Source organism: Antedon bifida, chromosome 1 (assembly GCF_963402885.1).
Source record: "Antedon bifida chromosome 1, ecAntBifi1.1, whole genome shotgun sequence".
Classification (NCBI taxonomy): Eukaryota; Metazoa; Echinodermata; class Crinoidea; order Comatulida; family Antedonidae; genus Antedon; species Antedon bifida.
Genome location: NC_136226.1, coordinates 21,308,203 through 21,326,015, shown reverse-complemented (window position 1 = coordinate 21,326,015; position 17,813 = coordinate 21,308,203). Strand labels below are relative to the sequence as shown.

The 17,813-nt window shown below is 34.6% G+C and overlaps 1 protein-coding gene across 2 annotated transcripts in view; it reads left to right on the top strand.

Annotated features, from left to right (window-relative positions):
- The window catches only part of LOC144845843 (large ribosomal subunit protein mL45-like), a 96,442-nt gene that overhangs the window by 69,007 nt on the left and 9,622 nt on the right, over positions 1-17,813 (top strand). For both annotated transcript variants that reach the window (XM_078703313.1, XM_078703304.1), the window contains exon 5: positions 14,096-14,144. In XM_078703313.1, coding sequence (XP_078559439.1) covers positions 14,096-14,144 — 49 coding nt within the window. The remainder of the gene's footprint in view (positions 1-14,095; positions 14,145-17,813) is intronic.

Sequence of the window (17,813 nt, the reverse complement as noted above, 5' to 3'; positions counted from 1 at the left end):
CGCGGTGAATGCTCTTTGAAATTTGTATAACTTTTATGAAAGAGATAAAAAAAACTACTTTTTAACTTCAACTGGCCATATGATAATGTCACAACATCCGAAAGGCTTAACTTTTAAATGAATTCATATCTACATTTCATCAGCTTTCATAATCAATTATAATCATCAAGGTCACCTTTAATCCTTAGAAGCTGTGAGATATTCAAATTTACGGTGAAGGTCAAATTACACAACCTACGTTATTCAAGTTTTTACGCGTGATGATGTCATCAAAATAAAATGATGGCAACTCATGATAAAGATAATTAATATAGCAAGCACATACTGAAATTTGAGTGGAAATCGGGCTCAAATAACGGAGATACGTTCTATTGAATGTGATAATCTACAAAAAAAGATAAAAAATCCTAATTTTTAAATTCAAGTGGCCATTTGATGACGTCACAACATTTTGTACGTCACATGTGTACATGAATTCATATATACAACTCAGTAGCTTCCATAATAAGTTTAAAAAATTGGGGGTCACCTTCCATTCTGAAGAGTTATATTCATTTTAAAAAGGCCTTATTTTTTACCATTTTTAGCACTTTTGTACAATTAATGTGCGCATTTTGTCATTTTTAATGTGCTCGTATAGCACTATTTTAAGTCAGAATGGACTCAAAATCGGTGAATGTACTAAGAATTGTGAATGTGATTTATACATCAAATTTTATTTTTTACTCTTTCTAAGAATCGTAATTTTTTTGAAACACGGAAATGGCCTAATTCATGCTCTAAATTGATCAAAACTTAATTTCGAGCTTTTTAAATTTTTAACGCGTGATTTCACGCTTATGACCTTGAAACGCGCAAGTTTTTATTTGCTAATATTTTTACCCTTGACCTGAAGTTTACGTGTAGTGAATTTCATTAATATGTGATGATGAATTATGGAGATATGATTGATAATGTGATTTAATGTGGCGTATAAATGACGTCACGGTTGAGTGATCACGCTGAAAAGCTTATTAGGATTAAGTTACAGTATTTAAAAGATATTGTGAAATTCTTGTGATCATTGACATTTTACTTTTTGAGATAATTGACACACAAAATCTGTACAGAAAGAAATAAAGCGGAACTAGAATTTAATTCGTCACTTTGACGAATTATAGGTGATCATTTTTATCATTTTTATTGACATTAATATTTTTAAACATGCATGTATGTTAACATACGATCGGAAAATGTTGATGTATGCCATCCTATTATATACGCTTATAGTGCTGAGTTGTGCCTATTATATGCCATATACATTATGTACAGTATATACTGTATATCTATATACAGTGTAGCATTGGTGAAATTACAGACACACATCATGTTCTAATTTTTTTGGTATGATGACATTATCAAAATAAACTTGTGGATAACAAGATCGAAAGATAATGAATTAAGCAATAAAATATAACAATTGGAAGAAAATTTGGCATGTAGAAGCGCGGTGAACGCTCTTTGAAATTTGTATAACTTTTATGAAAGTTATAATTATAATCATCAAGGTCACCTTTAATTCTTAAAAGCTGTGAGATATTCAAATTTACGGTGAAGGTCAAATTACACAACCTACGTTATTCAAGTTTTTACGCGTGATGACGCCATCAAAATGAAATGATGGCAACTCATGATAAAGATAATTAATATAGCAAGCACATACTGAAATCTGAGTGAAAATCGGGCTCAAATAACGGAGATACGCTCTATTGAATGTGATAATCTACAAAAAAAGATAAAAAATCCTAATTTTTAAATTCAAGTGGCCATTTGATGACGTCACAAAATTTTGTACGTCAAATGTGTACATGAATTCATCTCTACAACTCAGTAGCTTCCATAATAAGTTAAAAAAATTGGGGGTCACCTTCCATTCTGAAGAGTTATATTCATTTTAAAAAGGTCTTATTTTTTACCATTTTTAGCACTTTTGTACAATTAATGTGCGCATTTTGTCATTTTTAACGTGCTCGTATAGCACTATTTTAAGTCAGAATGGACTCAAAATCGGTGAATGTACTAAGAATTGTGAGTAGAATATTATTTATACATCACATTTTATTTTTTACGCTTTCTAAGATTCGCGTGCGCAAAAACGTGTTTTTGCGCAGTAATTTTTTGAAACACGCAAATGGCCTAATTCATGCTCTAAATTGATCAAAACTTAATTTTGAGCTTTTTAAATTTTTAACACGTGATTTCACGCTTATGACCTTGAAACGCGCAAGTTCTTATTTGCTAATATTTTTACCCTTGACCTGAAGTTTACGTATGTAGTGAATTTCATTAATATGTGATAATGAATTATGGAGATATGATTGATAATGTGATTTCACAAAATGGCGTATAAATGACGTCACGGTTGAGTGATCACGCTGAAAAGCTTATTAGGATTAAGTTACAGTATTTGAAAGATATTGTGAAATTTTTGTGAACATTGACATTTTACTTTTTGAGATAATTGACACACAAAATCTGTACAGAAAGAAATAAAGCGGAATAAGATTTCATACAATAACAATAGGTGATCATTTTATTCTAAATGATCACCTAATAAGATTTCATACAATAACAATAGGTGATCATTTTATTCTAAATGATCACCTAACTAGATTTGAACTTGTCACTTTGACGAGTTAGTTATCTGCACGACAAACGCCACGTGCACGTTATACGTTGGAATGTTGCACACAGAAAAAAGATTATGGCATTATGACCTGAACTGAAGAACATGATATGTTGTTAGTGCTGAATTCTGTGTATTTTGTATCATATAGTATATTCAGCCTAATCAACGTATAACCTGTATACATATTACATACAGTTTAAAATAGGTGAAATTACGGGACACGCTACTTATTCATATTTTTAACATGGCGACGATATCAAAATGAAACACTAAGATAGCAATTTCGGAAGGAAATTATCTCAGGAACAACATATTAATGTATCGTAACGTATTAAAATTTGAATACGTAAAATAAAATAGGCTTAATTTTGACAATATGTTGTCACTTTTGCAACTAAAACGAGCGCAAATGGTCTAAATCAACGTGTTCGTATGACGTCATTTTAATTTGAAATGATGTAAATCTTTTTTAAAATGACTAAGAAAGGCTGTAAAATCATAATTCAAGAAAAAAACACAAGATTTTCATGCTCCGTGCGCTCCTTACGCGTAATTTTTTTCGCGCACGTGGGAATTTTTGACATGCTCAAAATGTCATGATCAGCGTAGAAAGTTGATTAGAAATTAATTTTGCGCATTTTAAAATTTTAAATGCGCGTGCCCGCGTAACTTCTTGTGAAACATGTCATTTTTAATTCATAGAAAGTTTGCCCTTGATATGACTTAAATTTTCACCAAGTGTCAATACAAAACGACTTTTGGTTTATAATCTATGACCAATCATTGAAATTCATAAAATCGCGCGTAACTTACGCTGCGCAACTCTAACGTCATATAACGAAGTTTCTTGCACATCTACAGCTACAGGTCAATCTTATGACAAAGTTATATAATCTTATGTTGACAAGGATGAGAGATATGCGACGCACACAAATCCGGGAAAGAAATAAGAATAAAGATGAAAAAAAAAGATATTTACAATCACAAGGGTTATCCGCAACTAAGTTGCGGATAACCAACTAGATTTGAACTCGTCACTTTAACGAGTTCGGGTTATCCGCGCAAACACAACATGCACATACTTAACTATATGAACCTCGACAATTATTATGCCATCCTATGACATGAAATAAATATGTTTACAGTGCTGAATTGTACCTATTATGTAGCATACACCATTACAGTATTTTACAGAATAAACTGTATATGTTATATACAGTGTAGCATAGACAAAATTACGAGACCCATCTTTTAAATCCAATTATTAACACGATGACATCATCAAATTGACATATAAAGATAACAATTTTAGAAGATAATTATCTAAATAATTAAATTAAAACAAATTTGAAGAATTTTGGGCACAAAAAAGTGAGATGCGCTCTCGTTTAAACGCAATTAACTTTTACGCAAGAGATGAAAATATGACTTTTTGAATTCAACTGGCCATATGATGACGTCACAGCATCTGATTGGCAAAATATTCACATCAATTTGTATCTGCAATCCAATAGCTTCCAGAAAACGTTTTAATCATGATTATCACTTTTTATTCTGACGAGCTATAACAGATTGAACTTTACTGTAAAGATGAAAATAAGTGACCACCGTTATTTACGTTTTTAGACATGATGACGTTATAAAAATTAAAATATTTTTAATTCATGCGAAAGATAGTTGATTGACGTAGACAATACGTATAAGCGAGATGCGCTTTGTTGAAAGTGATGAGCAATAACGAAAGAGTAAAAAATCCTATATTTTACATTCGTGTGGCCATACGATGACGTCATAACATCCGAGTGGTAAAGGTTCTGCATGAATTCATATCTACAACATATCTGCTTACATATTAAATTAAAAAAATTGGGGGTCGTGGATGATCCTGAGGAGCTATAATAGATTAAAAATAGGCTTAATTATGACAATATGTTGTCACTTTTGCAACTAAAACGCGTGCAAATGGTCTAAATCAACGTGTTCGTATGACGTCATTTTAATTTGAAATGATGTAAATCTTTTTTAAAATGACTAAGAAAGGCTGTAAAATCATAATTCAAGAAAAAAACACATGATAATAATATTGGTGTGATTTTAGGAATTATAATACAGTTCTATGGTGGGTATTGAAAAACAATATCCAAGTCATTGAGTCCAAAATAAAGTCTCTACATACATTTTAATCACATATTTATGTAAATATTGAGAAATGGGGTCAAGGGTCAAAATTTGGTACTTCCGGACATTTTTTTGTAAAATGTCTCATTAGAGCAAATATAAATATATATATTCTGAACCAGACTGTGCAAAAATGAACTCTCTACGATTAGTAGTTTTTAAGATATGGTAACCCTGTAATTTCACCCTAATTTGCATATTTAAGCTAATTTGCATACCTTCGGGATGAGTGTCAGAGGTGTGATGCTCAAATTTTGATCTCCTCATCATATATGACCATTTAAAAAAGAAAAATCTCTGTTTGCAATTTGTTTCACTTTGGGCTGTTTTTTTTGCTAGATTGACTAGCCTAGCTCGTGTGCACTTTAAAGAACCTAGTACATCTTTCGAGATGAGTAGGGGGTTACCCCGGTGTATTAGTACATCACAGCCACTGATCACCAACTGGGCCCTCTGGGAGACCAGTCTTTGACTGAAGAGGTTACCCAGTATAAATATTTCAATCAATCAATCAACCTTCCTTCTTTGTCTGTAGATGGTCTTATACCCCATTCTTTGTCTGTGGATGGTCCTATACCCCCTTCTCTGTCTGTTGATGGTATTACACCCCTTTCTTTGTCTGTTGATGGTATTAAACTCCTTTCTTTGTATGTGGATGGTCTTACACCCCTGTCTTTGTCTGTAGATGGTCTTACACCCCTTCTTTGTCTGTGGATGGTCCTACACCCCCTTCTTTGTCTGTGGATAGTCCTACACCCCCTTCTTTGTCTGTTGGTGGTCTTATAATCCCTTCTTTGTCTCAATCAATCAATCAATCAATCAGATTTATATAGCGCCAGTATCCATAATAATGTTCAAAGGCGCTTGACAAAGTTAAGCAGGAAATGCCTCTGTGTAAAAATGGGTTTTTAGTCGTGTTTTAAAATTGTTGATGTTTTCAGATGTCTTTATGTCGATTGGCAGTTTATTCCACAAAATGGGTGCTGCACAGGAAAATGCACGATGGCCATATGTCTGAAGTTTCCATTTAGGAACATGAAGGAGAAGTTTATTAGATGAACGCAGTGAACGAGACGAGGAGTAAGGAACAAGAAGATCAGCAACATACTGAGGTGCAAGTCCATTTAGAGCTTTGTATGTAATGAGAAGCAGTTTGAATTTAATACGGAATTGAACGGGCAGCCAATGCAAGTTCCGAAGTACTGGTGTGATGTGTTCATGTTTTCTAGTACGAGTGATGATTCTGGCAGCAGTGTTCTGAGCACGCTGAAGAAGAGATAGTTGTGAATCCGGTAGTCCAAACAAGAGTGCGTTTCCATAGTCGAGTTTAGCAGAGAGTACAGCGTAGATTATGGTTTTACATGATTCCGGAGATAAATATTTCCTGATGTGGTTAATTTTTCTAAGATAAAAGTAAATCGCTCGACAAGTATTAGAGATATGTTGTTTAAAGGTATGTCTTTCATCAAAAGTGACGCCAATATTCTTTGCTGATTTCACCAGTTGAACAGTAGAGCTGCCAACATTAATATGGTCGAATGGGAGAGATGATATGTCAAACTTAGAGCGAATAAGAATGACTTCTGTTTTCTGGTCGTTAAGTTTAAGTTTGTTAACGGTCATCCATTGCTTAATTTCATTTACACATTGTTCAACAGAACTGACAGCAGAGCTAGAATTCGATTTAACAAATGACAGGTACAGTTGATTATCATCGGCATATTGGTGAAAGCTTAAATTGTGGCGTCTAATGAGTTGTCCAAGGGGTGAAATATAGATGGTAAACAGCAGAGGGCCCAGAACAGACCCCTGTGGTACACCAAAATGCAGAGGTTTAGGGTCAGATGTTTTGCCATTGACGACTATTGATTGGAGCCTGTTGGTTAGGTATGAGCGGAACCAGGAAAGTGCGCTTCCTGTAACACCGAGAGTTGAAAGGCGTTTAAGAAGTATTGCATGGTCGATGGTGTCAAATGCAGCTGACAAGTCTAATAGGACAAGCAGAACACATTTTCCAGAATCTATGGAATTCAAAATATCGTTGTGAATTTTGAGTAGTGCTGTCTCTGTACTGTGGAATTTTCGGTAAGCTGATTGGAGAGGTTCAAGCAAGGCATTCTCATTCAGATACTTATGTATCTGAGCTGCAACAGTCTTCTCAATTATCTTGGAGATAAAAGGAAGGTTGGATATAGGTCTGAAGTTTTTCAGAATTTCAGGATCCAGTGTTGGCTTCTTTAGTATGGGTGTGACAATAGCAGATTTCATTGAGTCGAGTACTTCACCCGATTCTATTGACAGATTCGTAATTTGTGAGATTATACGAGTTAACTTAACATTACATAGCTTTACAATAGATGTGGGTAGAGGATCTAGAACACATGACTTGGTAGGCGACTTTGTAATGATAGCGCACATTTCATCCTCCGTTACGGGAGAAAAAGCATCAATGTGTGATTGTGTTGGAGGTTCAAGATCGCTATAATCAGTGGTAATCTCCTGTTCGTCTAGTTGGATTCGGATGTCAGTAATTTTCTGGTGAAAGTAGTTACTAAATCTGTTTGATAGGCCTAGAGCAGATGTATGCGAAGGGAGTTTGTCAAAGTCAGAAGAGCAACATAGGGTGGATACAATTTTGAAAAGCGATTTATGATTAAGATAGTTATCATTAATAAGGTCAGTATAGTACTTAGTCTTGGCCTCACGAATTAAACTGTTCACGTGGTTGCGTGACTTGCAGAGTAATTGTCTGAAAATTTCCAATCTATTTGAACGCCACTTTCGTTCAGCAGATCGTTTCTGCTTCTTTGCTTCCAGGATTGCAGGCGTTATCCACTTACAGCTTGGACGAACAGTGATAGTGCGTGTGCAGAGCGGTGCATGTTTATCCAGAAGAGCAGACAAGTTGGTGTTGTATATATCCACACATTCTGAAAGACTATTAGGAGGATTGTTAAATCCGTCTATTGTGCCTAGATCTCGGATGAAATCATCATCAGATATGGATGATATACGACGGAACGTTATTTTCTTCTTATGAAGTGATGGTTTAGAGAGACATAATTCTGCAATGATTGGGTGGTGATCTGAGGATTTTAGGTCGTCAACAAGTACTGATGAGATAAAAGAGTTATCGTTGGAAATAATTAGGTCCAATGTATGACCACACTTGTGCGTAGAATTTTGTACATGTTGGGTCAGATTGCATGATTTAATAAGTTCTAAAAATCTCTTGGTGTAGTTGTCAGTATGATCATCAACGTGGAAGTTGAAATCGCCAGCAATGATTAATTTAGAACTCCAGGCAGAACAAGTTTCTAGGTACACTCGGAGGAGGACGATAAACGATATTAAGTTTCAGATTGGAACCATTATGTTGGAAAATAGCATCAGCAGCTTCGAAAGATTTCACATTATGGATTGGTTCCCACGATGTCAATTTGAGTGTAGATTTATACAAAACAGCAACACCGTCATGAGCAGGACCTGTTGCGTTTTTACTTGTAGATGTGCGTGGAAAATGTTGAAATGAGTAACCAGTCGGTGTACACTCATTAATAATAGGTTCATCATCAATTTCTCGTAACCATGTTTCTGTAATGGCGATAATGTCAATATCTTTTTCAACTATATAATCTGAAATTTCAAGAGCTTTATTGCAAATTGAGTGTGTATTCCATGTTGCAAATGTAAGGTTTTTTGCAATTACGATTACTGGATTCGAATGTGTAGGTTCGAGTGATGGTGCAAAGTTTCCCACAGTGTCGGCTTTTCTAGTACATTTTGTAGAGTAGCAATTATCACCCGTAGGAAAGGATGTTGATTTCTTTTACCACCTCTTTTACCACGATGAGTTGGCTTTTTAGTATTAATGTCAAGGTATTTAAGCGTGTTCCAAACACCTGTGGACAGCCTAGTACATGCTTGTACGTTGAGTGCTAACAGCACTGTAGGAGTATAGTGCATTGTTCAGCTAGGCCAATTAAGACAGTTCTTTGTTATGGTGAGTGGTTGAAATCCTAGGCAGCTATTGAAGAAATCACTGAAGCAAGCAAGCTATAAATGATAGGTTGAGCCTACAATATTTTTGTATTTAGATCGTAGATTATTAAGACACCATGTAGACCAGTATACCCAAAATTATCCAATATATGATAAATGATGTGGAACAGACATAAGTCAGACAATAAACTTGTAGTTTACGATAAAAGATCCGAAAAAACCTGTAATATCTGTGGACGATCCTACACCCCCTTCTTTGTCTGTGGATGGTCTTACACCCCTTTCTTTTTCTGTGGACGGTCTTATACCCCTTCTGTGCCTGTGGATGATCTTATACCCCCTTCTTTGTCTGTTGATGGTATTACACCCCTTTCTTTGTCCGTTGATGGTATTACACCCCTTTTTTGTATGTGGATGGTTTTACACCCCTTTCTTTGTCTGTGGATGGTCTTACACCCCTTCTTTGTCTGTGGATGGTCCTATACCCCTTTCTTTGTCAGTGGATGGTCTTACACCCCCTTCTTTGTCTGTGGACGGTCCTACACCCCCTTCTTTGTCTGTAGATGGCCTTACACCCCTTTCTTTGTCTGTGGATGGTCTTATACCCCCTTCTTTGTGTGTGGATGGTCTTACACCCCCTTCTTTGTCCATGGATGGTCTTACACCCCCTTCTTTGTCTGGACCCACTACTTCGATTGATTAAATCAGACATTGTTTCTTGTATGATTAGGAGACCAAGACCTTTAAAGGTGGATGCCTAAAAAGGTCTTGTACAGAACAGTATATTGTAGGTCCATGTCACTAATTTGAGCATTACTTGAATAATTATATTGAGATGTCTTTTACGAATTGATTTGGTTCGGATTTTGCTAAAAAATCAATGACTAGAGAAAATCGAGAAAAAGGATTTAGATGAAAGGTTTACAGCAATTAAAGGCCCTATTACCATAAAAATGGAGTACATTTTTTTAGATGCAACGAAAATGAACAAGAAATATCTAATGAAAGTAGGTCTACTGCGCAAATGCAGGATAAGTTTGTAGTAAGTACTTAGAAAGACGGTGTCTCTTAACTCATGAAAATGAGAACTTTCCGAACTTGTCTCATATGCAACATCAAAGAGGCCAACGAAAGAATGCTACTTTACATAAAAAATATTTCCAAATGGCATCTAACAATTCAATTCAACTTTTATTTCAGACAATTGTCCATATGGTATAATACATTACAAAAAAAAAAAGAAAAGATGAAGGAGAGAGGACTAAAACTTTTATCTAACGATTGACACATCACAGTTTAGCAAACAAGTCCGCATAGATGAGCTCAGTGATCTGTCATACTTTATGCCTATCCTATCACATCAAAAGTCAAAAATTCAGAATAATAATTCCTGGTCATTTATTTCGGTAAAAAAATTAGGTGCATTTATACCAATGTAAACCACATACAGTATGTTCACATAATTATATATGTCAAAGGTTATAAATTGTATTTCCAGTCATTTTATGTGAAAATGTTTCATTACTACAAATATAAATGTCTCTATTCTGGACAAAATGACACCAAAATCGATTGAAAATGATCATTAGTTACCGAGATATACAGATAAGAGGTCAAAGGTCAAACTGGAAGAAACGTCATTTCCGGTCATTTTTGGACGAAACTTTTCATTAGAGCTAATAGAAATATGTGGTTTGTGAACAATTTAACACCAGAATCAAGTCTCTACTGTTTATAGTTGCCAAGATATGAACACTTTTTGTTTTTATGGTGGCCATTTTGAAATCAAGATGGCCGCCATACCGGACGTTGGACACTTGGCACCCCCCGATATTTTGAATCTATATACATCAAAGAAACTTTGTGGAAAGTTTCATGCTTTGGTAATAATGTGCACAACTTGGCTATTTTTATGGCGTTAACTGCTCTACTAATAGAGGTCAATCTTCTGATAAAGTTATACAATGTTATGTTGAGAAGATTTAGAGATACACGCACAACAAAATTCGTGGAAAGAAAGAAGAAAATAGAAAAAAAAGAGAAAAAGAAAAAAAAAAAAAAAAAAGATCCTGACAATAACAAGGGGTTATCCGCCATGCGGGGTACGCAATGTGCGCATGCATATACTACACTCCTCCTTTCTTATTTTAACGTTAACATTATGTCAATATACACAATAAACTTTCGTTAATTATCTTGTTATTCAAAATAGGGTAATCATCGTGATTAAATTACTGCTTCTATAGTTCCAGATAGTTCTTATTTGGTTCCTCATATAATTAACAAATGTGAGTAATTCTCACCATTATAACTTTTTGTATCGTGGAATAAATGATGCGTGATAGTTAACTAGTCCTAACCAGGATCTTAGTTCTGTTGCATTCTGTAGTGCTTGTGCATCCTTGATGGCTTTCACTTTATCGTTTGTCGGTTGAATTCCTGCGGCTAATAGCTTACGTCCCATGTAGACTACTTCCTTTTGTACAAACGCGCATTTCTCAGCTTTCACTCTTTCATAGATTGCCTGGACTATACTTGCTACTTTTGGAATTAAATTGTGGTCACCAGTAACCCGTGCTCTGCACGGTTTTTCTGCCTTAATAATAATTCGCATGGATTGCTTAAGTATATGCGCACTCTTCCGCCCCTGACAAATTATGTTTTAATACATGTTAAATAAACAAATTTTCAAGAATATAATTCGGGACTATTTACGGCCATTGGTTTTGTTACTTTGAAATATCTGTAAGCAACCAAATGAAAGCAATATGGGACTTAATATTATTTTTTTGTTAATTTACATATTTTTTATTTCATGTTTTTTTTTAATATTTTGCAATTTTCTTTTGTGTGAGGTTTTTTATCTTTTTTGCTAGTTTTCTGCCCTATGTTGTTATATACTTTGCATAAAAGCATATTAAAGTAAAAACAGCAGCCATTGATGTTGTTATACACTATCCCTTCACTTTGAAATATATGTAGACTACAAAAGGAAAGCAATACTGGATATGGAACTTTATACTTTGCTTTTGACTGTTCAGACTAAAATAAAAGACGCTAAAGAAAACTTGTGCTTTGTGAATTAGATGATGCACACAAACACTAACCAAAGTATAAAATGCCAAACTATATTATTTTGGGTTTTTTAGTGGTGTATTAATTATTTGATACATACAGATAAAATAAAAAAGTTGAACATAAACCGATTAAAAAATACATTGCTGTGGAAACACGAATTGTTAAGTTGTTCTCATGTTCAACAATATATAAAACCATTTGGAATCATTTTGTTTGTATGTGTAAATTTTTCTTCATTTACATTTTATTTTTATTTAAATGGTTTTGATATATTACAATTTTTTGTGTTGGAGATTCGTTAGCTATTTTCTACTTCTGTAATTAAATTGTGGTCTATAGCAGTAACCCATGCTCTGCACGGTCTTGTCTGCCTTAATAATAATTTGCATGGGATGATTAAGTATAAAAGCGCAATATTGGATATGGGATATGAAAGTGCATGAGAGGTGCACGTTGAAGTATGCCAATCAGACGGCAGATTAAAACATTTTAATGATCAAATATGAATATGAAATATGTTATAGAATAAAAAAACTACAGCTGTTCGAAATTAAATGTTGCGCTCAGACTTTTTTTTGGATGTTGATATCTTGTGGAAACACAACACCCATTTGGATTCGTTTTATTTGTGTGTGTGTTTTTTTCATGGTTTTTTCTATTTTGCAATTTTTTTTTTACGAGGTTTTGTATGTTTTTTCTAGTTTTGTCATCAGATTGTGGTCTAGTTTTGATTTTTAGCTTTAACCAGTGATACTTAATAATTACACATGTCACGGATTGAACTCAAATGTATTAAGCATTGATATCAATGGCCATAGTGTTTTACTCACTGAGCCAAACCGTGATTTACGGTCATTCTGTTCAAAGAATAGGTGAAATTAATTAAAACTTCAACGCGGTCATTCGATACGGTTGACTAAAGACTGTTTTTATAGCGGCCCGGCATAGGATTTGTGGATCCGGCCATGGCGGTACACAACATAGGAGGTTGCGTAGTTTATACAGTGACGTAACATGGTTGCTGAGACGTCAAATTACTGCTATTTTTTGCCTTTTTTAGTGTTTATCCTTAAAATTTAAGAAAGTGACATAGCCTATCGTGTGCGGCCTACCAATAAACATCAGTGTGCCAAATGTGAGCATGTACCGTTCAGTGGTTTTGGAGGAGATACGTAAAATATGCGAAAAATTTAGTAGCATTAATGTATAGATTGCATGATATTGCATAAAAAACTTAATTAGAATAGCAGTTTCATATTTAGTTCAAATCTAGTCTCTATTTATATTTTTGATTACTCTTTGTCTTTACTTTAGTATGTTATGATATTTTCAATTTACTGTACCACTTTGAAAATCAGTGCACTAGTACTGAAAGTGCCTGCAGAAGAATAAATAAATAGGCTACGCACTTGGCAAGCTAAGCCTACTTGTATATATACAAAAAATGTCAGTTCTGCACAGGCCGTCGAACGGTCAAAGTTTGTTGTCTGTCATTACTCGCGCAAAGATTATAACACCGGACGATTAAATGATAGTCGGTCAACACGGCACATTGTGTGAGCGTTTCTCCTTATCAGGTGGGTAAGGAAAGTCACCTATGTGACGGCGAGAAAAAAATCCAATTAGTCTTGGCATGTTTCTATTGTTTAATATCGTCAAAGTACTATAGTATCTACGCATTGTCTAAATGCTATTGAATTACTGCCTGCAACTAACTGCTAGTTCGACATCAAACTTTTTTCAAACGGGATATGTATACAGTACAACTTTTATTTTATGTACAGTACGAGACCGAAAGGCGTGCGTAAAACATGGGATTCCTAAAATCCAAGTTGACCTTAAATTGACCCCCAAATACGTAGATAGTAGCTAAAAAGGCTGCCGTGTTTGCCTACTTTGTATAGCATGCAGGTGGTCACTAGCTTAGCTAGGCCTTTCCTAGACTAATCTAGACCAGGCTAGCAGGCTTAACTAGAAAAATACAGTATACACAGGCTGTGCGATGTTTATATAAAGTGTTATAAATAAAATATCAATGTATCAATCAAAACATTTAATAACAACTTGAGTGAGAAGAATAATGTGATTTACTGTTTATCAAAAGCCGTTTTCATTCATTTATATGGCCAATATACTTTGTCTAGAATAATATCTTATTATTTTTTGCAGGTTTGACCGTGCTGAACTACACAGTCTTGTTACAGAGAAATGCTATCCTGTAAGTAGCAGACATCAATGACTTGTACCTAAATGATAATAAGTAGCAGTAAACCGTGCTCTGCGCGGTCTTTTTCCGCCTCAATATAATAAAAGCGTACTCTGATAAAAGTATTTTGACAAATTATTAAAATAAAAACAAATTGTATCAAGAATAAAATTCGGAACTATTTGCGGCCATTGATTTTGTCATACACTATCCCTTCACTTTGAAATATATGTAAGCTAAAAAATGAAAGCAATACTGCTTACTGGATATGCAACTTTAGACAAAAATAAAAGACGCTAAAGAAGAAATAATTATTATTATTTTATTGGTCCGGACATGATCCCATTGTATCCGTTTGTTGTTCGTATTTGTATTCTTATGAGTATGAGCGTATGCCACCGATTTGAATCAAATCTTTATTTATTACACTTATAAGTGTACATGGAAAAATTGTTTTCCTCAACAGAAAATATGGTAAAACATTCAATTACATCATACATAGAACAAAATTACAATTAAAAGTATGTTATATTTAGGTTAAAAATTATATTCCCATTTAAAAAACTGCAAAACTTTTAAATATATATTGCATGTGTGCTATTATGATCTAACAATCTTTGAGTTAAAAATATGCATGGAATTTGGTACAAATGACAGTCGGTTTCTTGATGTATCAACTCTAGGAGCCAATGGCCGGCCTGACTTGTTCTTATAAAATCTCATATGTAATGGATGTTTCTTATCTTCTAAAATTTTACCTAATTTACTTAGGACCTGTTTTTCATAAAGATATTTTAAATCATTAATCGTACAACCAATTATATTTGATGCTATCTAATTCTAATGAGACCTTTCTTGTGTGTTTCATTTTAATTACCGAACCAGGCAATGAAAGAGATAACTATTACTGATTGAATAACTGTTTCATAGAATAATTTCAAAGTACACAGCTATTAAATTTATTTAGCTTTCTGAGGAAATATAACCTTTGGTGACCTTTTTTAATTATCTCGGCTGTATAATCGTACAGTATTTTTCAACAGACCAATCAGTACCATGTCATCTGCGTATTTAATTATATGACACATGCTACATGAAGATCGACATTCGTTAGTACTGTATATATTGTAAATAAACTTGGTGACAGACAACACCCCTGGGGTGCGCCAGTGGTGATCTTTCTCATCTCTGAGATAGATTTACCAACTTTAACATACTGTAACCGATTTGTAAGAAAATCGCCAACATACAGAGCAAGGTAAGGATTAACCTTCCATTCAGACATTTTATTCATTAAAATATGAGGCTGAATCAAGTTAAATGCAGATGAAAAGTCTATGAATAGCCCTTGAGCATTAAGTTCCCTTCTTATCTAAATGTGAAACCACCAGGTCTAAGGTTATACAGTAATTCGCGTAAGTCGAAAAATCGCGAAAGTCAAATTTTTATGAAAGCCCCAATTCTTTCCTATACATTACTGTGTAATTTTTATTTGCAAGTCGAATTTTTATAAGTCGACGTCTTTTTGCGGTCCGAATACACATATTCTTTAGTGATTTATAATCATATAAGTCGAAGTCACAAATCACGCGGCAACAACGAACGTTCGCTCGTTTTCACATGCTAGGAATTTGACCACAAGACAGCAATTGATTGAAAAAGTTAGTAATCACTGGACATTCTAGCTTTAGCATGCGAGTGCTTAATCTATCAGGGCCACATGCTTTATTTGCTGCAAAGTTTTTAATACCAGATTCCACCTCATTCTGGCAACAGGAGACTCTGAAGTGCATTAACGACGATATATCCAAAGTGGGAGACATGATACTGCAATCAGAGTAGGATCCTTGATAGCCATTAATCACAAACAAATTGATGTTATCGGATGATTTACGCTTGCTTTTCACCAAGGACCAAAATAGGCCGTAAGCAGTAAATCGTATCGTTTCATCTCGTCCCAGAGTTAGGGGTCTAGAATTTCTTAACGTATTCACAATGTTAATTTTATAGTTATCAACATAACAACAAGTTCTCCAGAATCGTGCGTGTCAATTTTCGATTGATTTTGGTACTCTATTTTGATATACATCGCGATGTATCGCCGTGGGTGATTTGGTCCCGCAAAGGAAACATGTTCAAAATTATCAGAAACGTCCAAAAATATGTACCACGTGATTGTATTTTACCAATCATATTATGATTACAGATTGGGGAATCCCCCAAAATGCACGAAGTGAAGCAGTGTGTACAGAATCAACACATGTATCCTTCGCGAGTCAAGGAAGTTTGGTTTATTTTTGCTACTTAAACAAACATTCAGCGAAAAAAGATAATATGCTTGTATGAAAATTATTTCCTGCTCAACATGGTGTATGATTATGGTTTGTTAGAGAAAATAAGAGGCCAAAAGATAGCTAGCCTAGCCTAAAATAAAAGATCCACACGACGTCCTAGCCTGGCCCTAGACTAACTAGATAGCTAGTGTAGTAGGCTACTGACTTTCAATATACTTCCTACTAGCTGGTTTGGACTGACAGGGTAGCAGCATACTACTCTAGGCTAATAATGCTGGGTGTCTAATAACAGCAGTCAAACCGAAAATTATAAACAGATGATTAATATTTGCAAGAAAACCATACAAAACAGGTGAGAATAGCAATAGGCTAGGCCTATATAACTCTTCGTTAGTAGTAGTGCTTTAGGCCCCTGTTGAGAAAAAAAGAGTTAATGGTATTTCTAGGCCTACTGTAGGCTAATAGTAGTATTATTACTATTTAGTGGACAATGCAGCTTGTTGGCCTAGTTAGGCTAAACAAAACCAGGCTACGTTTGGGTGTCATCCTTAGGATGTGGGCCTATTATATGTGTACCACACTATTTTTCAATTCAATTTCAATGAGCTTTTATTATTTCCCAACAAAAACTTTTAGTATTAAAAAGTAGATGAACATAACATACGAAATATAACACACTTCAGCCTTTTTTCTTCTTAGAAATTAATACTTAAATGTAATTAAAGGATGTTTTATTACAGTTGTTTTCCCATTATTTTATATGATTTTACTGATTGGTACTTTATTGTCATTATTTTTACTTCTTTGTACTGTGTATAGGTTGAGGAGACACAAATGCAAAACAAATCTACCACTACTCCTTCAGAAAAGACTGACTGACAAAAAATATAAAAAATATTCTTGAAACTAATAGGCACGAGGTAAGTCTTGAATGGATGTATTTGACTATGGAGAATATCTGATCGGGTGCAGGTCAAGTCGGCCCCAAACCGTCTCGGCCTCAAGTCAACTCGGCCTCACGTCAACTCGGCCAAAAACTAATCGGTCAACTCGGCCACAATAAAGTATGGAACGCAAAAAGTGCTTAATATTATTATGATTATTACTATCCACGCTTTAAAAAAAAATGAAGAAATAAGAAAAATACTCATAAAAAAATGATCTCATTGCCGATATGAATAGAAGTACCCGCGTGTTACAAAAACACGTGCAGGTACCGCATTTTAGTAAATCGAAGACGTATGCCTACGTTCCACCATTTGGCCATAGAAAAAATGATCGTACATCGTTTTGGCGTGCCTCGTTTTTGTCCATGATTTTCGTTTTTAAAAAAGGGGAATCCCCCGGTCAGTGAAAACACGTAGCAGTTGTAGATATCGAAATAGCT